This window comes from Parasteatoda tepidariorum, chromosome 9 (assembly GCF_982258835.1).
Source record: "Parasteatoda tepidariorum strain Cologne lab strain chromosome 9, Ptep-v5.0, whole genome shotgun sequence".
NCBI lineage: Eukaryota > Metazoa > Arthropoda > Arachnida > Araneae > Theridiidae > Parasteatoda > Parasteatoda tepidariorum.
In genome coordinates, this window is record NC_141763.1 from 58,410,557 (window position 1) to 58,433,164 (window position 22,608).

General features: G+C 26.8%; 1 protein-coding gene across 1 annotated transcript; it reads right to left on the minus strand.

Annotated features, from left to right (window-relative positions):
• Positions 1–173: 173 nt before the first annotated feature.
• On the minus strand, positions 174–21,125 carry UbcE2H (ubiquitin conjugating enzyme E2H). Its single transcript, XM_016049805.4, has 7 exons — positions 20,853–21,125; positions 19,744–19,820; positions 17,228–17,302; positions 14,809–14,848; positions 12,449–12,501; positions 5,349–5,477; positions 174–1,256 (listed from the first exon to the last, which is right to left on the minus strand). Exons 1-7 carry the CDS (start codon positions 20,903–20,905, stop codon positions 1,138–1,140), a joined length of 546 nt encoding a protein of 181 aa, XP_015905291.1. The 5' UTR covers positions 20,906–21,125; the 3' UTR covers positions 174–1,137.
• Between the last annotated feature and the right edge of the window lie 1,483 nt (positions 21,126–22,608).

Consider the following 22,608-nt stretch of genomic DNA (forward strand, 5'->3'; position numbering starts at 1 on the left):
CTAAGAACAGATCACATAAGAAACTAATTTAATGATTATTTGATGATAATCACAAAAAGTAAATTGAAATTTAAGCTAGTTTAGTAGAAATAAATAGCTAAACATACAATATAGCATTCACTGTTTAAATACACATCTTATTCAAAAAGGTAAAATGATTCAAATCACACAACTTTTTAGAAACAAATTTTATTCAGAAATATTAAATGTATTGCATTTGATGAAAAAACTGTTTAACATTATGAGTCAGCTATTCGAATTATTAATCAGGAAGAAATATGCTAATACTTTTCTTCAATAGCCTAACAGTCCTATCAAAATTACAACAGATTTTTAACACACATTTAACTATAAGCATATCTTTATACAATACAAAGCTTTCACAGTATCAATATCTCCAAATAAAAAAAAGAAAGCTAAAATTGATTAAATCATACTCAAATTTGTATCACAATGCAACATCGAATTTCGGCACATAACACAAGATATAGATTTATATACTAGTGGGGATAATATATATATATATACGAACATAAAATTTTAAAAACATCCACTTCATAAAAATCTAAAATAACATTTAATTACTGTCTTATCTGATTTGACAGATTTAACTGAAAAAATGAAAAATATGCAACAAAAAAATAAGTTAGAACAAAAGAATGTCATTGCAGCATGAAAAGCGTAGTTTTGTTAACATGAAAGGGGATAAATCACAAATTACAAATACACTCGATATTTAAAAAGTGCTAATTAAAACAAATAAATAAAACCATTTTCATTCTTAGAACAAAATAACCCAAGTTACATAAAAAATATGTGTGTCCTCATGACTATAAATGCGCAGTTTTATTAAATTCTTTATAAACTATAAAGTCACCAAAAATGAAATATTATTGAATGCCACAGTAAACTATTGTTATTTACAAGGAAATTAAGCTATTTTTTTAGGGAACACTGCTAAAAAGAATAAGCTGCAAACATTATAAAGCAGCATCTGTCAATATCTAACATGAAAAAATTTACACATGATTAACTCTGCAAATGTTTTCCCCCCATCCCCCCAATCCCTCATTGTTGTAGTCCCTTGTTTTATCCCTCCCCCCCTATTTAATCCCCAATTCCCCTATACTAGCTTTGTTATAGTTCCATATCTTGTGTTTCGTCATCCGAAAAGTCGCTCATAGAGCTTTCACTGCTCGACTGATCTTCCTCCTGTTCTCTGAGGGCTTCTTCAGTTGCGTACTTTTTGACATACTCTGGAAGAGAGGATTTAAAATCAGTTATATATGTGATAGACATTCGTTTTCACATTTCAGTTTAGAATAGTATTTGCCATTAGCAACAATATCACCACAGCTCCATTTGGGCTCAAAATTGGCACCATATGGGTCCTATATGAGCATACACTGGAGGGTCAATATTGTGTTGTCTAGATGTTTCAATATTGGTCATACATAGGGCCAATATCGGCCTTTATGGGGCCCATATTGCCTAATAATGAATACAAAATATGGAGTGAATCTGACAATTCCATATAGTGCCAATATTGGTTGTATAGTGGCTGTAAAATATTTGGGTGAATCAGACATTTCTATATACAGGGATGAGAGTAGTCAGAAAGTAAAAAAGAGGAAATCCAAGAATATATATATATAAACAAAAATTTGACAAAAAAAGTGCGATTTTTAAACTTGTAAACCATGTGATTATAAATCCCGATATGAGGCTTTTAAATCACGTGAATATGAAACTCTGCATCGAATTTAAAAAATGCGAACATACAAATCATGATGCGTAATTTTTAGATCAAGATGCATAATTTTAAAATCGCGAGATATTACAACGGCAAAAACGAATCACGATATTGGATTTTAAGCTACATAGGGTACATAGGGTAGCTACATAGGGTTTTAAAAGCTCGTAAATACAAATCGCGATATTGGTTTTTTAAATCTCGTAAATAAGAATCGCAATGTACAATATTTAAATGGCTTGAATAAGAATCGCAATGTTCAACTTTTAAATCAGGTAAATACGAAAATCGATGATTGATAATAAAATCGCGATTTTAAAAATTCAAAAATACAAAACACGATATTAGATTTTTAAATCTCGTAAATACGAGTCATAATGTACGATATTTAAAAAGCGTAAGTCAGAATTGCAATGCGCAACTTTTAAATCAGGTAAATACGAAAATCGATGATTGATATTAAAATCGTGTGAATAAAAATTGAGATATTTGCAGAGTCTGGACTTGGAATTTCTAAAAAGCTTGTTTGAATTATTTTTTGTTTACACAATAAATAAAAATTTACGAGATTAATTGAATGAGCAAATAAATATTTTCAACGCAATTTCACCTCTATTTTTTTTTCGCTTTTTTTGTTTGCTTTCACTCCAGAATACAAGAAGCAGCGACGTCTAAATTACGAAAATACGAGCTATCCCGCTGACGGATAAAAAACACGGAAAATCTTATTTTCTGTGCCTGAAATCGGAGAAAAGGCAAATATAAGTAAACATTGCGGAAGGGTTAGCAGCTAGGACGTAGTTTGAATTTTCTGTTTTTCGTTGAAAATCGTAAATAAATATAATTATTTGACTTCAACGACTGAATTTTTTCTTTTAAAAAAAGGGGATATTTATAAATAAATAAAAAAAAAGAAACTTTTAGATAATCTGAGTTTTTGATAAAAAGGCTGAAATTCGAGAGACAAAAGCGAAAAAAATCTCATCCCTGTATAAAGGTCAACCAGTTTTATCCCAAGGAAATGATTTTTAGAGAAACTTCAGATGAAGGAATGAGGACTTCAATGATTTCGCTCCGCGGAAAATTCCTCATAAAATACTTTAACTTGTGCAAATAGCAATTTCAGCGGAAATTAGCGGAAAAAATGGAAAAATCTGAGAAAAAGCGGAAATCCGCGAATCCGCGGAAGAATCTCATCCCTGTATATATCAAATTCAATTTAAAGATATTTTCTAATTTACATAGTTTGTGAAATAAATTTTAAATTTGATTATAGCAATGATATATATTATATATATATACATACATATGCTCACTCAAAATGTAGAGAAAACATGGAAAAAAATTCCAAAATAATGAGAAAAGAAAATTATTAAAAAAATTAATAAAAGTTAATAAAAATTTGGGGGGGAGGATAGATATATCTTCATCAGCTCACACAATTATATCTACAAAAAGAGTGCTTTCTAATATTGTATTAATATAGCCAAAGCAAAATATGTCAATACATTAGTGTGAGGAACACTCAATATATATACATAATGATACCATACACTGATCCTACCATACCAAATCCTTTGGGTTGAAAAGGATGTGAAAAAGCTCCCACATAACTATTTGAAGAAGGATGAAACACTAAGGAGAATAATTTAACTATGTACAATATATTGTACCAAAATTCTGCTCATTTTAATTAAAATATTGATTGGCACAAATAGAAAAAAAATTCAGTACATTTATTGGTTTCAATTATTTGCACTATGTTTTTCAGTGCACTCATTTTGAGAATTTTGGTGTTGCTAACATGACCCTGGTGATAAATGTCAAATTTTATGCATTACATCTGAATTTTAGGAGAATATTTAAAATATAAAGAAACATTTATCACACTAGAAATTATGCAGAACAAAATATTAATATAATAATTGGAATTGTAATAACATTTAATTCATAAACAGTAAAAAATGAAGATTTAAATTTCTCGCAAAGAAGTTTTTTGTATAACATTGTGTAGAAACAGGTATGTGGCACATGAAAAGCAAACCTTTTTTCTTCCCTTATCCAAAAAGAATGTTCAACCTAAGGCTTTAACAGGAATTAAATTACCATTACAATGTGTATTTCTTATGTGATCCGCAAACATGCTTAAAATATATCCAATTTAATTGCTTTGTTTTAATTCAAAAATAAAATTTTATTACTCCTATTAGATATTATAACAATATTTTATCATCCTATGTGACACAATAAATATACATAAAAAACTGAAGATAAAATATATAAACCTTCAATTATTTTATTTTATTTTTATAAAACACTAATGCCAAATGTAAACTGAGGTAAAACCATACCTTGGTCTACATTTGGCAGTAGAATGTCAAATATTCTACACAATTTACAAACATACACTATTCCCACTTTAAAAATACTTAAATTATATTGCACAAAATAAAGATGAAATTAAAACTAATAGAATAAAAATAATCTTATTAATTTTTACAATTACTTCTAAAATTAAAATTTCTACACACTTAAAACTAATTATTAAAAATGATTATCAATTTAAATTAGCTCTTGAAATTTCGATACCGACGACAGTGATTGTAATACGGTGGAAATAGTTGATTGATGTTCCCATCATATGAATAGAACAGATAGAAAATAGTTTCATCATAACAGCTGAAGGACCAACTATTTTATTTTTCAATCTTTTCTTAGTTTAATGGTTTTTGCCAGATATAAAAATTTTTAAGCAAATAACAAAAAGTAGAAAATGCTTACATATCCCAAAACTAAAATGTTCAAAATACTCGACTTTATGATTCAAAAAGACATCAGTGATAAAAAAAAATTAGAGTTCAGATTAGATTTTAGAGACTAAGTTAAGTGGTCATGATAACAAATTACATTTCATTTCACTTTTACGTGAAAGATATTAACTCATTATAAATTGCAAATATTTGACGAATTATGAGAAAATTTGTAATAAAAATCAGTGTTCTCCCTAAGTGTTTTTAGAAGGGTGTTGCCCCTTTCCTACCCTTTCATGGAAATAAATGCACTGTCCTTGCAGTTTTTGTAAAAATGCTGTCCCCTTCTTTTCAGAAAAAAAATGCTGTTTTTATTTTAAGAAAAAGATTGCAGTAGCAGAAAAAAGGAAATTCATATAATCATAACTACTTAAAATTATTTTTAAGCTAACTTAATATAAAATATTTCTCACATTTATTTGAGTATTTTTAATTCTATTTTGAAAGGCATGAATCTAGCTAGATATAATTAATTAGCATGATTAGGGCAATTCAAAACTGAAGGTGTCTTTGTTTTTGAAAAATCCTCCTGCCCCTTTTTTATTTTTAGAGAGATCTCTAAAAAATAATATTCTTACTTATTAGTCAACTCTGTGTTTATATGTAACATACTTAGGAACATTCCTTCAATCAAGATAAAAATAAAAGTGGAAAAAAAAGTCATGGTTGTATGAAATTTACTTATAGAATTCTACACTACCAAACAACTATAACTTTTAGTAAGGAGAGGTTGAAGGCATATTGAATAATATACCTTAATATATTCAAATGAAAACATTAGGTACCTTGAACTTTTTTCTTGTACTCTTCTGGCTTATGTAAATACATTGCAGCAGCATCGCCATTTAAAGGATCAATCGGGTTAGGATAGGTTAGTAACTGAGGAAGGAAGGATTCAAAAATATTTGACAAATCTGAAATAAAACATTGATCTTTAGTAAAGGAGACACAAATATTAAAAAAAAAAAAAAATAACAACAAATACAATAAGAACAGAAAATTCATAAAATAAAATCTAGTTTATGTATATGAACTTACAATAGTGTCCCAGATTGAAACAATTCAAAGTTTGATATAGAATGCTGTGTGATAATTAAAAAGTGTTAAATTATAAGAATAAAAAGACTTTTTTAAAAAATATTCCAATGGTCAAATTATGTAGCCTAGTAAACACATTTTGTTAACCTAAGTTCATACTTGTTAAATACAATAAAGCATTTTTAATCACCAGACTGAAGTTACTACTTGAAACAAATATTTCAAAATTAAAATGTTGATGCTGTTTCATACCAAATTAGTTATGAAAATAAACAAAGTTAAGGGGTCACAGTACCCTTGCAACATTTTAAATAAAGGTATAATCATTCATTTTGTGGATGCTTTACTTGCTCATTTAACTTATAATCAATAATTTATCTTCAAAAAATAGTTGAACTGTTTATTATTTTTAAAATTTTAAAAAAATTGGAAAAATTCTAAATTTTTAAATCACTAAGGCTTTTTTATTTTAACATATTTTCAAAAAAAACTTTTTTTTAGTGCTTACAATATTCATAACAATTTTGTGCATTCATTTGTTGATATATGAATTAAAACATTTTTTACAGATTTTGTAAAAAAGTAGAAAAAAGGTTAAAAATTCCTATAAAATATATATAACATGCTGTGAAAATTGTAATACCTCATAAAAAGATTATTCTGTGTACTATTTAAATCAGTGTACTATACTTAAGATAAAAAAGTTTACTTCAAAGCTTTGTCTTAAATAGAAAAAAATTCCTAAGGGATTTAATTAAGATTAAAACACAAAATCATCATCTATGAGAAAAGGCATTTTAAAGTTTGTCTACTGATCAAGTTTCTGTTTTAGGGCAATCCAAAACCATTCATAACTTTTTTAAAAAATGTAGATAGAGAGACGGTTTTTTTTTTTTTTTCAGTGCATTTGAGAAATAGTTTGAAGTTTTACTGCAAACAATAAAAAAATATAGATATTTTGGTCATTTTTTTGGCTACTGTGACCCCGTAAAAGATATAATCAGATATGGATAAATATGCTTCAGTCTAAGTAAAGCTAATAATAGCTAAACAAACTAAAGACAAAAAAAGAACTTAAACACTGAAAACAAGAAAAGAAATTGTGTCAATTATTTAAAAGAAATTTTTTTTAAAAAAAAAATATATATATAAACAAATGCAAATAAAAATTTGACTTTTTAATAATATTTAAAAACTATTCAATCGTGATCCAAATACAAAAAAAGAAACTCTAACATTTAAAAAAAAAAACAAGAAAAGTGACCAAAGCCCCCCATTAGTAAAAATTATGTAACTTGAAACAAAAGAAACCCCATAACCCCTATAGTTTCTCAGAAGAATATTTACTCCACCTCCTTCCAGCTGAGAAATATAAGCAAGATTCTTCAATAAAATAACATTTAATAAAAATATCTTTCATTTCAAGAGAAACAAATTTCAGAAATCCATTTAAAATGCGGTCTTTAGTCAAACTCAATCTATTTGATTATTATATTTGAAAAATTAAAAAACCATTACTGGATATAGAATTCGAAATATTAAGTTTATTTTTCAATCTCTAAAATGACAAAAAAGAATCATTCATAAAACCCACATTTATAGAACTGCAATTCTCAAAAATTTGCAAAGCTGAGTAAAAAATTTATATAGATCTCAAAAATTATTTACTGTTATAAGAAATCCTATTCAACTGCATATGGTCAATTTCAATAATTTTACTTGATATAATAATTCAAAACACAATAACTGAAATGTTATAAAGCATTATTTTAATTCAATTTTTATTTCCTATCATTATTTTTTAAATCATATTATCAGTACTCTTTTTACATATTTTTTTTTAAATTAATATCTTTCAAAACTGGAAAAAAAAATTATCCATCTATCAAAAAATTAGATTAATTATAAAAAATAATCCTCTAATTATAAAAATAATTAGAGGAAACAATTTCAAGCAACAATTAAACTCTTGCAATAACCAAAACAGCGACAATTCTAAGAGTCAAAACAAATTGTTTCAGCATATGAGAAAGGGACTCTAAACATATGAGCATATAAGTTGACATTTTTGGTAATCTGCATTGTTAGCATTGACAGTACCAGTATTGGACTATTGAAATTCAGAATTTGTGAGAAATAAGTATATACTACTAAAGATATCTAAGCTAAAAATTAAAAGAAATACACTGATAAAGAAAACAGTTAAACAGGGTGTGTTAACAAATTTTTCAACAAAAAATAAGCACATTTTAAGCGCTCTAATATTTGTAAGCACTTTTAAAAAATAGAACAACAATAAATTTTTTCCCGCATTCCACATTAAATGAAAGTTTTTCTTATAAATTGCATATTTCAGGGACATTTTTTACTAAATCATGATAAGTAAATTATTCTTAATTTTATTTGCCACCAAAAAAACCTTTTATGCTAAATTTTAAAAATATATTTAATGTTGAGTTTTTATTATATTTTATTATTTTCATTAGACTAATAATTACTTGAAAAAAACAGTAATTTTATCTTAAAATTACAGTTAGATACTTAAATTTCAAAAAAGTTATTGGATGTATTTTTCAGAACTAAATAAAAAAATTTTATTGGTGTATACTAAATAAAAGCATTTATAACACTAATATTTTTGATCTTAAGGAATTGTTAAAGACTTGTAGAAAGTAAGCGAACTAAGATAACCTAAATGAATTCATATTATAAATGAAGATTAGTGAATGACACCAATTAAATTCTTCTTACAATCTGTAATTTAGTTCAATGCATTATTAAATCAAATAAAAATAATTTCAATAATTTTAAAATGAAAATTCAGTGAGCAATGCAGCAAAATATTTTTGTTAGAAGTAAATTATTATACAGTCCCCTATTTAATATATGCAAGATTAAATTGCCAGTTTCAAACATTTTTAAATCAAATAATAAAAAGATTACTATTTTTTCTGACAAATATGAATCACATAAAATTTCCTACTACATTTTCTAAACATTAAAAAATTGAAGTGATTCCTAAAATCATACTTTTTTTAAAATCTTGCCTCTAATAAGTTTTGAATTTATAAAAAAAAAATTTCCATAAAATAACACTGAAGTGCTGAAAATTTAAACAAATCCAGAAAAATATCACTACAATAAAAAGCTCAAAATACTTAATACAAAAGTGGATGGTCTCTCAGACACAACCTCCATCTATTATAATAATGTAATAAATTTTTATCCTAATTAAATCAAATGAATAAAAGGGAGACTAAAATTTTGAAGTGATGAAGCTGTGTTTTTTTTACTGCTCTTGACCCGCATGAAAATATTTAAATACTGAACGATCGATCTGCAATTAGAGTTTAAAGATTGTGGTACTTATCTAAAAACAGAACAGTGCAATAATGTGATGGGCTTTCCTATGAGGTATAACTCTTCATCAACGAAGAAATAATTAGGAAAAGAAAACAAACTTTTATTTTGATGTTAAGAAATTCGAGAGATATTCTATTCGATTTTAAAGGGCGAGAGACAATGCCTGAAGTAAAGAGTTTCTCACAAAATTCAACGAGATGAACGCCTATGATTACAGGATTCTTTTGATTATGCCGAGACTACAGGATTCTTTTGATTATGCCGAGACTACAGGATTCTTTTGATTATGCCGAGACTACAGGATTCTTTTGATTATGCCGAGACTACGGGATTCTTTTTTTAAAAAAACTGGCTCAGTGTACAAGCAAATTTATTAAGCCCTCGAGTTGTTCATTCAACATGTAAAACAATAAGCACTTCACAACTGTGATAACCACTCTTTTTGCACTATTCATAGTAACAATTGTCATAGCAAAGAAAAACATTTCCTTTTAGAAAAAAGAAAATAAAGTATTTTTTTACAAACTATCAAAAATCAGCACCTTTAAGGACTTTTAAAAACGAAAACCAAAAATAAACTTTTTAAAAATCTACATGCTAAAACAATATAAACATGCTTCCAGAACAACAATTTTTTTTAAAAAAAAGATTAAAACTAATTTACAGTCTAGTATAATTTTCGATAGATCTAAGTTTTTTGGTCAGTCCCATCAAAGATTCCAATTATCATGAAGATTGAACTGAAGATAGAAATTTTCATGCATGATGTAAATGCCATCGGAACATATTTCAAGATAAATGCTTAGAAATAAAACTAACTAAAAATAAAAATACTAAACATTTTTTTAAGGAGAAAATTAAAATAACAAAATATTTATTTTTTCAGCCTCCTTTTCAGAATTTTACAAAAAATATACATGTTTAATTTTATTGTCAGACAATTACTGAGGGAGAAAAAACATAGTTAAACATATATTGACTATCGAACAAGTAAACTTAAAGCTGCAAAAAATCTAAAATTAAATGCGCTGGCTTTATCAACTGTGTATTGCAGATTGAGATTTCTAAAATTAATAAAACTATAATTTCATATGTGGGTAAACCATATGCAAAAACAAGCATACAAATTTAAAGACTTAACATAGAACTTATAATTTTAACAGCATTTCAAAAAAAATTTTAAAATAATTTTAACCCAGATTCAGAAAGGAAATCATATTTAGCAATTTAATTTAACAACCCTGGTGTAAGATAATATCTGAAGCTCCTTGGGTAATAGTTCATGAAAAAATTTCTTTTATTAAAATCAAAACAAATATTTGCACTTACTTAAAGTTAACTAGTTATTTCCCACTGAAAATCCCAATTTTCATTCAGGAAAAAATGAGAAAGTAGAATAATTTTCTGGTAACATTGTATTAAAAACACCCAGACTAAATTCTGAATGTTATTAACCTTAAATGTTACACCTTTTAGCCTCATTAGATAGTCTTGCTACAAAAGGGAAAAATTATCACATCATTAATTAACAATTAAATATAGTACAAAGAACTAAAAAAATCTCAGACTCAAATTCATGTTTCATTTAAATCAGAGGCTCCCAACGAACAATATGTGTATTACTGGTGGTATCTGGGAAAGCTCATGGTACTTAAAAGGAAAACAATAACCTATAGTCAAATATATTTTTATCAAATAAAACTGATTTATTTTTGAATTTGAAGTCTGTTTTTTAACAGGATGCTATACCAAGCAGAAATGACAAATTCTGTCTTACCTACATAGGTAATTTAAAGTGTATGTAAATAAAGTAATATAACCAGTAAAAAAGTAAAGGTAACCAGGAAAACCAAAAAATTTCAAATGCTGATTTTTTTTTCCAAATATCAAAATGAAAACGAATAATAGAATCATTTCTTTTTTTATAGAATCCTACCATAATTTTCTTGCATTTTGATACCTAAAAAAATTCAGCATTTTAAACTTCATAGTTTACTTTTGTTGAAACTTCATCGTTTACTTCATAGTTTACTTTGGTTTATTCTATACTTTTTTCTACACTTTAAATTACATAAATAAGTAAAACAGATTAAATAAGTAAAACAGATTTTGCAATGAAGCGTTTCTCCATAAGTATAGCGTTCACTTAATGCTATTATCCCTACTAGGTTTTCCCTGCAAATGGAAAGAAGCGTGTCATTTATAGTCTGTTTTTTTTATTTTTTCATTTTTTTATCAGTGACATGTATAATGTCAAACATTCTTCAACTAATTAAATTTAATTTAACCAATAAATTATTGGATAAATATTGACAATATTTTTTCATTTTTTAAGATTCAGTAACAGTTTATCTCAACGATTTATCTTCATCTATGACCAGACGATTTCAGATACAAAACTTTCTTCCACTGTAGTTCTCTAAAGATTTTTTTTTTCTTTTTATAACAATTTTCTGAATGTTATTTTCTATCATTTTAAGCTTCAACAACTTTACTTAGTTACAAGTTTATCCAGTGTGATTAATATTCTTTGATTGCCAAGAAATATATAAATTACTGTTGCCTCTGATACTAAAAATGTATTATGTTTGAAACAAATTTATATTGGCACTGTTTTTGACAATTGTCAAAAATTATTAAATTTTGAATCATGTAAAACTAACGGCATTTTCATACGCTACGGACTGACAATACGCCGAAATAGATTGGGGCTAAATTAATTGTGAAAACGTTGAATAGAACAATGTAAACTGTGACTTTTTGCATAATGCGAAACGAAAATTAGCATAGTAAAAGAAATATCTCATTTTGAAAAAGGGAAAATTAAGCACTTTTTAAAAACACTCAATGAAAAAAGCACAATTAAAAGCCCTTAAAAAACGAAAATAAGCACCTTTAAGCACTTTTTAAAAACGCTACGCACCACGCAGGTGTTGCAAGATGTAATAATTAAAATAAAATAGAATCCCAAACTTAAGGAAAGAATGAAATACAAGAAAGGTCATATTTCAAAATGTGAAATGATTCCCAGAAATCCAGATTAATTTATCAAGGATTAGACTGTCATTGAGTATTGAAAAAAAATTAGTATTATAGAATGCACAAATTATATGACATTTTACAAAAAATAGAACCAGCATACACTGAATCACTTTAAATTTTCTTTAAGATAAAATTGAATATTACTCCATGAACAGATGTAAAACTGAAATTTAAATACAAACCGATAAATTGACATTATATACAATAAGTGTTTAAAAACTAAACTTTAAAATATGTAATAACCATCCACTTTTATTTCTAGCAAGTAATTTCTTCATCCTTTATAAAAAGAAAAAACTTGACTCCCAACATAATTAACAATCACTTATACATTATCCAACAAAACAAAAAGCATAGTTAAAAACTTGAAGCTGTAACAAGGGCAGGGACATTAAAAATACAAACAAAAATATTTTAAAAAATATTGTCACAAATCACTTACCATATAGTGCAGTCCAGGCTTGATTTATGACATCCAAACAAACAGTTCCAGACCTGTAATAATAAAAATACAATTAAGAAAATTTAAATTATTTAAATTTAAAACTAAAATAAGAACAATATTAAATAAAACCATTTTGCTAGGCCTATATGCAGGGGTAATGGTGAACCGAAATCAAAAATCCTGAAAATTTGTTGAGTAAAATCATTAATGACGCATTTCAAAAATTAATGCCTTTATAAAATCATTGATATTTTTAAAACATGACATTCTAAATAAATTATATGCAGCATAATTCAAATGAGTAATTATGTCTAAGTTTACTTTTATCTCTAATCACATATTATGTCTAAGTTTACTTTTAACACTAATCACATTATTCCACCATAGAAAAATATTTACAAATGAAAGAGATGCCAAAGTATAAATTCTAGTTCTAATATTTTTAAATAAAATAAGCAAGAATTTTTATACATAAAAGTGATCAATGATTTCTTGAAACTTCTGGACCTCAAATTTCCGGAAAATTCCGGAAAACTGCAAAAAATCTAGAAATCTGGATTTTTCCGGAGCACAATCATCAAAAAAGTAGTAATTTAAAATAATAACAATAATTATAATATTAACATAAATAATTTCATGCTTGGAAGGGAGGGGCTTGTAAAAAAAATTCTGATACGCCTGTGACAATGAGGAGGGAGAGAATGATACAAGTGTGGCAGCAAATAATTTTATTAAAACATTTAATATCAACAGATTAAATAAATTATAGTCAGTTTTTATATCATTGTCATCAAAATAAGTACACATCTAACCATTATTGTTAACTTTAAAAATGCCGTTAAAACACAAAGCAAAAATTTAAAGAAAAGACCTTTCTGTATTTTATGCAATATTTTGCATGATGTGCAATGTAGCATGATATGTGAGAAGGGGGGGGGTAAGGTGAAATATGACACTTTGAGACAAAGGAGTGAAAGTTTATTAAAAGAAAGTGACATTTATAAACTACAATGAAATAAATATACAAACTTTGATAACTTAAAACATAAATGAAAGCCTAAAAAACATCAAGTTAAGACATTACCCTAAACAAAAAACAATTTGAATAGAGAGTACGTTCTGTATATCAAAATGCTGATTGACACAAAATAACCCATAATACTTTACGAAAGAAAATCTTTTTACGAATATTCTAATGAAAGTAATTTGGAACAGCAGTAAAAGTCAACAAAGTAAACGCTGTGTGAATGATGCTATTGAACTGCATGCCACAATAAAGTAATAAGCAACTTTTTCCAAAGGTGACATTCCTTAGTAGAGTTTCCAGAGGAATTTTAAAATTTTTAAGAATTTTAACTACATAACAAAATAAACAGTAGCATATTATTTCCCAAATTGAACTTGTGGTAGTCTTCCTCTAAAAATGCACATCCAAAGTAATTTAAAAATATGGCTTGCCATTTATGTTGTCCCATGCCCCTTATTAACTATAACCAAAAATTACTTATACAGCCACGAGAATAATTAAAGAACAGCAACAACTTACTGGAAAATGCCTATCAACACAAATCGTGAAAAAATAAACATGTGAAACTAATTCTCACAAAAGGAAACCATTTAAATTATTTAATACTTATTTACATTTTTTAACTATATTTTTATATATGCCATATATATATACTATATTTCACTATATTTTTTTACTATATTTATTTATATATTGACAGCCTAACAAGCTAATAAGCTTTTCATATAAATCATTATTAAGGGGAATAATATAATGAAGTAAAACAATAAACCATTTCAATTTACTATGCTATCCTAGATGAAAATGAACAAACTATCATTCACACCAAGCTGTTAGAATAGTACAGGTAATTAAAAACAATGAATTACCTTTTTGTATTCTAATCTTCACACTTTTATTCATTCATTTCCTTTTTTTGTGCATGTGTGTGGGTGTAACAATAGACATTCCTCAAACATCCAATCTTTCAAAGTTTTAAAATGGATTCTTATAACAATACAGAAATTAGAAGAGAGCACTTTCTTGGCTTACTTTTTAAACAGGCAGAGTAAGACTATTAAGTCCAAAAAAGTTTTCAGATTCTTCTCACGTTAAAAATTAATCCCAAATGCTATTTAATTTATATTCACCAATTTCATTCCCTACAATTGTAAACCAGCATAATGTTAGGGACTAGCACCAAATGCCGATAAAAAATTAATAAAATTTTTTATATAGATACAATAGATAAAACAATATTTAATGGAAGAAAAAACAAAACATTACATAAATTAATACACCAATTTGACAGCTGTGGTGAAAACTAATTAAGTATAAATGCCATACTTACACTTCATCAATATTGGGATGATATATTTTGTTCATGAATCCTAAAAAAAGTAACAGGAAAATGGTATGAACTTTCAAATGTATTTGGTATGAACATACAAATTTCAAATAATAATTTATTTATAACATAAAAATCAATAATTAAGAAAACAAAAACACAATAATGTAGAGTACTATTTTCAAATGATATGCAAAATGCATTTCAAATGAATATTTCACATTACATTACTTATTTTTAATTAATTGGTTCACAAATATTAAAAATCAAAGATTACCATAAAAATAAATATGAATGTAAAAAGTTATCCTTAAATTAGGATGTTTCCACAATTTGAATTTTCTAGTAATGATACATTTCTAACGGTTAATTCTAAAATATCTAATGATATTAAAAAAAAAATGATATTTGACTTTTTAAATAACTAAAGCATTGTGAATTTGATACTTTAGATTGTTTCCACATAGGTACTGACACCAAAACCTTCCCATTAAGACACAGCTTATTTCGTTTGAATAAATTTATACATTTAATGATAATTTTATGTAGCTTTTTAAAAAAAAAAGAAAGTTAAAAATTTTAAGATGTGGTTCATAACTTACAGGTCACAAATACTTTCTGAGGTAGATCAATAAAAAATAATAAATAAAAGCCACCAAAAAGCAAGCATAAAAATAATTTTTTTTTAAAAATTACAATTTATAAAATTTGAAATTTTATATTAAACACAGTGTAACATTGGGGATTACTAATACCCAAAGCTATATTCAAAGGGAGGAAGAGAGCTACGACTGTCTCGTGGCTCAGAATTGCTGAATCCCACTCCAAAATCTGCATAAAAAAAGCTATTCAAATAATCAACTAAATAAGAAAAAAAGATTTTTTGTGTTTTAAGGAAAGGGAGAGTAAAAACCTAGATTCAGCCTTACAAGTGCCAGTTCGCAAAGTTAGAAAACATTCTTGTTTCCTACTAATTATCTAGGTTGCCTTTTCAGTATGAATTACCTTTGGTGAAGGCATGACTTTACATGTTTAGTTGCATAGTTGGAAAAAAAATGCACATAATACTATTATGAATAACACATTTTCAGACTAATTTTTTACATTAAATTATATTGAAACCTAATTAAAAAATTTACTGGAATTATTTTATTGGTTATTTTCATGGCTCTTTATCGTGAATGATTTCCTTACTTGATTATTTAGTGATCCAATGAGCAAAATCTGCCTATGATAGCATCAAGAGGGATAAGTTGCTTGAGGCAATGAATGAGCTCGGTATACCTGCGAAGCTTGTTAACCTCACCGGTGATACACTCAATAATGTGAGATACAGGATTAAAATTCAAAACCATCTTTGTGAACCCTTTGTAACTGAAAGAGACTTGAGTCAGGGTGATTCCCTTGCTTGCCAATTTTTAATATTGCTTTGGATAAATGTATCCGGGATAATGGATTAGACCGAAAAGGCACTCTCTAAAATAGGTCTTTAGAATAGGTTCGAACTCTTGAAGCTGCTGACACAAATATAGGTCTTTCTATTAACGAAGATAGGAGGAAATTCATGGAATTTTCGTCCTCAACAGTAAATTACAGTGCCCCTTTGTGTATTAATAGTTATACCTTTGTAAGGGTTAATGAATTCAAATACCTTGGCACTGTTGTTAACAATCCATACTTAGAGCAGAAATCAACAATAGAGTCAAAATGGCTAACAAGTGTTTCGTTGGACTGAGGAGACAATTAAGATCGAACTTTCTCAGCCGAAAAACAAAGTTAAAACTCCATAAGACACTCATACTTCCTGTACTGCTTTATGGAATCAAAACTTGGACCCTAAATTCAGATATACAGGGGTCACTGGACACCTTTGAAAGAAAGATCCTCAGAGCCCATCTTTGGCACAATTCAAGAAAGGGGATGCTGGCTAACCAGATGTAACTTCAAGCTCTACCAACTCTATAACCAGACCCAAATTACACAAATAATATGAAGTAATAGGCTGCGGTGGATGGGCCCTACAAGGAGAAGCCCTGAAAAGAGCTCCATGAGAATCAACGACATTCAAACTGACCTGAAAACCCAAAAGATTAGATATTGGAAGAGAGTTGCCACGGATAGGAGGCGCTGCCATTTGTCAGCTGTTGAGCTAGCCAAGGCCTGCAAGGGGCTGTTGTGCCGACAAAGAAGAATGTGCAAAATCAATTTGCTTTTCTTAGCATTAAATCCTAACTCTTTTTGCATCCCACATAATGAATAATTAATAAACATTGTTAATTCAAAATGAACATCATGTAAATTTAAAATTTTGGCTAAAAATTAGAACCTATTGTTTAGATGGAGAAAAAAAAGATAAAATTAAAATTAAACATACTATTAAATATTATATGATTAAATACTATATAACTGTAATATAATTTACCAATTGATGGAGACTTGAATGGATACTTCTCTGGCAAATCAACTCTTACTTTCCATACACCCCCTTCATATGGTGCTGGAAAAAAAGATAGTTTAAAACAAAAATGAGGTTTCAATGCAAGTTTAACTTGTATATGTACAACTTTAAAAATATTAAATATAGCCAGTGCCTAAAATAGCAAAAATTATAAATTAGTTTTTGCAAGTATGTAACAATCTACAATTTTGTACTTATCCATTAGCTTAGTATTAGACAAAACTTTCTGCATCAAAATTAGTGAAAGTTTTTGAACTATTAAGAAGGATAATGATAGGTTAATTACATTGTGCCTGTAAGTAACAACATTTAAAGATTTTACTTTTTCAGAGAAAGAAAATGTTTATTATTGCCATTGTAAGACACTAACACATTAAATTTTCTAAATGCATTCATTACTAATGCATTGTTAATGAAGCTAAGAAAAGATTTTGAAAAGCTTTATCCAGGACCCGGAAAACAGATCGGTTACTTGGTTCATATATATTTTTTTTTAAATTCCCATGGAAGTACAGAAACTGGCATAATTAAATCACCTCTCAAAATTATTGAAAGCGATTAGCCCTTTTAAGCTTTTGTAAGAATTTTAAGGTAATTTTTTTAAAAAAGATTTTTCTTAAAAAATTATTGAATTGTTAAATTTAACGGAATGTCTGTATTTCTGTTCAAGAGACACCTAAACAGACAAACTATCAAATAAATCATTAGCATCAACAATCAGATAAATTAAGCATTAGACCTAGAGCTTCCAAAAGCTTCTAATCTTGACCAATAATCAAATTTCATTCTATTTTCATCAGACTATCTGAATTTTTGGCTTTTTGATGACATAAATCAAAGATGTAAGTTCAATAATCAGCAATATGGTTATTACTTGGTAAATAGCACTATGACATTTACCATGTTTAACTATCACAAGAACATCAAAAACTTTTGCTTCTGTGAGACCCAAATTATTATTTTTTGATTGATCTCAAGTGCTGAGTACACATTTTACCAGTCTCTTTTGCCTATTTTAAAGCTTTGTAAAATATTAAAAGATTAAAAATTTTCTTTTTCATAACACAATGGCAAATATGTTGTTTTTGCCAAAAGAGCAAGTACCACTTAATTATTTGTTAAGTTCATGCAAAATATTGTTTTCCATTTATACACTTCTTCTAACTTTATACAACTTCAATTTAAACACTTGATCTTTATTTCCTTTTTCTTGAAATGCAATGAACAATCTCAGTGAATAAATATGTGTGATTTTTTCACATAAGGCACAAGAGAAGTTGCCAAATTTTGGTAAAAACTAAAAAAATATTGCCAAAGGGAATCAACTCAAAGGGTACACAACTTGTAGTAACCTCTAGTAAACTATTACATTTTATAAAATTTTTACAAGTAAAAAACCTTTTGGTATTTTGACACAAACAGGTACTACCGATGCAAAAACAACCCTGCAAGTGAAGAATATAAAAAAATATTACAAGTGAACATTAGATTTGAATAACTAACTCAAAGTAGCAACTTATACTCACTGCAACTCGAAAGGTAAAACTTCTAGCCACTTCCAGGTGAATCACTATATTAATCCATGTATTTTTTTAAATTCATCTTAAATACAGTAACCAAGCAGTTATGCTTGGTAGTTTCAGTTGGTAGTCAAAAGTACATGCATGGAAATATGTATATCCAATTTCTCTTTGTTAAAGATTATTTAAAGTACAGCACTAATTAAAAAATGTGAATCAGATATTGATTTTTTTTCTTCTTAAAATGGCTAGAAGATCAACCTTTATAAAAAATATATGGCTTAAAATGATGACTTTAAACATAATGTATATAAACATTATCACAGATAATTTTACACTTCTTGATTATGACTTGAACATTTTCAGAATACAGTCATGTTACAGATTTTTTTTTTTTTTAACTCATGAAGCTTTACATCTTATACATATACAGTTTATCTTATACATATACAGTTTATTGGGTTAATTTAAATTAAATCCTTAAATGTTTAATTCTTTTTGGCAAACATTTCTTCCCAAACTAATTCAAATACTATGTACTTGTTTTACTAATAGTTATACTAAAAATCTAAACTTATCATCCCAGTTTCAGAAAAAGATAATTAGTATATAAGTCAAGTATATAAGTCATAAGTATTTATTAGTTTATGGCAATAATGATGTAGCTAAATTGAAAGAAAAATACAAAATAAAATTTAAATCAATGAACCAATAAATATAAATAAATTTCTTTATGGCAAACAAAAGTTTTAGATATTAAAAAAAGTGAATAAATGAAAGAAAATATAATGAACAAAAAGTATTAGAATGTTTTATATTTTTAACTCATCAGACCATATTGATTTTTCATTACTTTCTTAAATATGAAAGATTAAAACATACAACTTTAATGTAAGCATTTAGTTTATATACATTCACTATAGGATTATTTTGTTGAAGAAATATATAATTATTCCTTACTTCCTTTTGGGCCATAGAACTTGACACAAAATTCATTTAATCCACCTAAAATTGTGACTTCATGTTTGCTTTCTATGCTAGATAATATGGTTAAGTATTATTAAATATGGTTTATATTCTAAATTATGTGGCTTCCAAAACTATACATTTAATTAACAGTTTGATAATTGACTTCAGATATAAATAACCAAAGTTGTAAATGCCTATATAAACAAAACAAAAAAGCATACATATGAGAAAAGTTAAGACTACAGCATAATGTAAACAAATTTATTTATATATGACTGCATTTTAAAAATTAATACTCGTGAAGTCGATCGATAATTTAATAAAACAAAGGATGCACAGTAATTAAAAAAGAACAAGTTGTAAAAAAATAAAACATTTATCATTTAAAAACACATTTTACAATTCTTAAGAATTTTTACTTTGTTATCAAAAATATCGATTTTAAAAGAATATATGCATTACCTTGGTTTCTTTGGACTTAACAAATAAAATCATACAAACTAAATTTATCGCTTACTTTTCTTATTGCTTTTAATATTTTCAATGATTCTAGAATTATAAATTAAATTTTAAAACATTTTCTTACTAGGATTAGCATTAAAACAGAAAATTTCAGAAATGTTTAAAATGCATTTTAGATTATCATAATACAATAATCTATAATTAGATACAAAAAATAACACAACTTCGCCTATTTTTTTTTTAAAATAAACATTTATATCGTCAAATTACTTGTCAAACAGGTTTTAGATTATTCGATTAGCTTATTGATCGATTTTTTATTTACCTATTTAAAAAAATTCTAAATAAAGTGTCAAATGCAGTGCCAATCTGAAATGCTTTTCGTATTTTAGATTGATTACTTCTTTTGTTTTTAAGCTGCAACGCACATAAAATTGCAATGCAATTAATTGAACCATCGGAAAGTGACATTATTGTCAATTTTATTTTCAACGTAGAGACTTTAGGCCTACTTAGGCTTACAATTACATCATAATTTTTAATATACTTCAATCTAAACAAAAGTGACTGCAACCAAAACAAGGCCCTAAATTCGTCGCAGGGGGGTACCAGATTAAGATTTCTCAGAGAAAGGATACAGTTTAATAACATCCGTATCCATTCGTCGCTTTCCAGCGCTTGGAGAAGACATCTTTTGTTCAACTTAGTTATGCGTTTGATCTTTTTGATACCAGCTGGAATATACAGTAATTTCTCAAAATTCAACACGAGACTCGTTCGTACAAGAACTTTCCAACGATATGCAACCTCGCATCACAAACCTTCCTTCACCTTCAATGCAAACAGCTTAGCAACTATCTTTTGACGTCACCTATCATGTGACGCTTGTTTTGTTTTGACACTGTGTTTTTACTTTTTTTAAATGTAATAACGAACCAAGAACGATGTATATTATTAATATCTTTAAAAGCCTAAAAATTAAGAAATTGTTGTTAACTGCCCATGAAATACGAGAAATAAAAAATCCTATTTTTCATTCGCTATGTATAAGCAGGACAAATCATGTCTAATAAATAATAATATAGGTGACGTGATGTTACAACCATACAAATTTAGAAAGATTTTTAATCAGTAAGGCATTTTTAACAGGTATAAAATAATTTATTTTGAGAAATAATTCATTACTTAATTAATAAAGTGTCAAACCCCGCCTCTTCCTTCCTTTCTTTTTTGCTTTTCTTTGAAGCTCCGCCCAATCATCTGACAAGCGTAAACAATACATGCAATCCATGACTGTTTCTAAAAATGACAAGTTTTGGAAATGCTATCTTTTTGTTTGCAATTAATTCGCGAAATTTTTCGAAAAGAGCATTTCTTTTTATGAATCATGATGTTTGTGAAAAAGTATAAGAATAAAGTGACGTCAGTAAATATGCAAACGTCATCGACCATTAAATAAAAATGATACTTGGATAAGGTGTAAAAGAGGATTATTGTAAAAATTACAATCCATTTCAAAACATTGCATGCGTTAAAAGTTTTATTAGAGTGGATTAAAATAAAAGTAATCAAAAGAAGAAGTACACAACCCCTTACACTATGAAATCATATTAATTTAAAAAATAAATAAATAACTGAGTAATAACAATTAATTTTAGAAAAATATTATTTACGTAATAACAGAATTTTCTAAACATTCACATTACTTAAACAATTATGGTTGTTGAAATTTATGAAAAATTCTGAATAATTGATTAAAATATTTTTTTCCCAGAAAAAAAGGGGTAGTCAAAAAATTTAATTTAATTTATATTAGTATTTTATTGTTAAAAACTTTCGCCATTTATTTTTAAAAACTGACAAATTTTAAATAATTTTATTTATTATGTTTTATCACGGAATAAAGATATTTAAAACTAATTATGAACTCCATTATATAATTCATTAATTTATTTTAATATAATGGTAAATACGGTAGTTTTAAAAAATACATAAATAAACGTTTTTACGCTTTAATGTATTTTTGAAAAACATGGAAAATGTTTTATTTACTAATAAATTTCTGGTTTTTTTTATTAACATTTCTTTTGTTTATTTATTTTTATTATTATTTAAAAATTAAGATTTTTTTTTTATTATTATAATTTTTTTTTTTTTTTTTTTTTTTTTTTTGCTTTAAAATTATTTATTGATTGTTGAATAAAAATATGTCAAAATATAATTTTGGGGGAAAAAAGTGATTGGGACTTGACACAAATTACGCAGTTAAAAACATCAAATACTAGATAAAGACAAACCATAATGTAGTTCGAATTCACTGGAACCTTAATATGTCATTACGGTGAATCAGATTATCCTTATTTTTTAAACTTAATTACAGGATACTAAGGATAC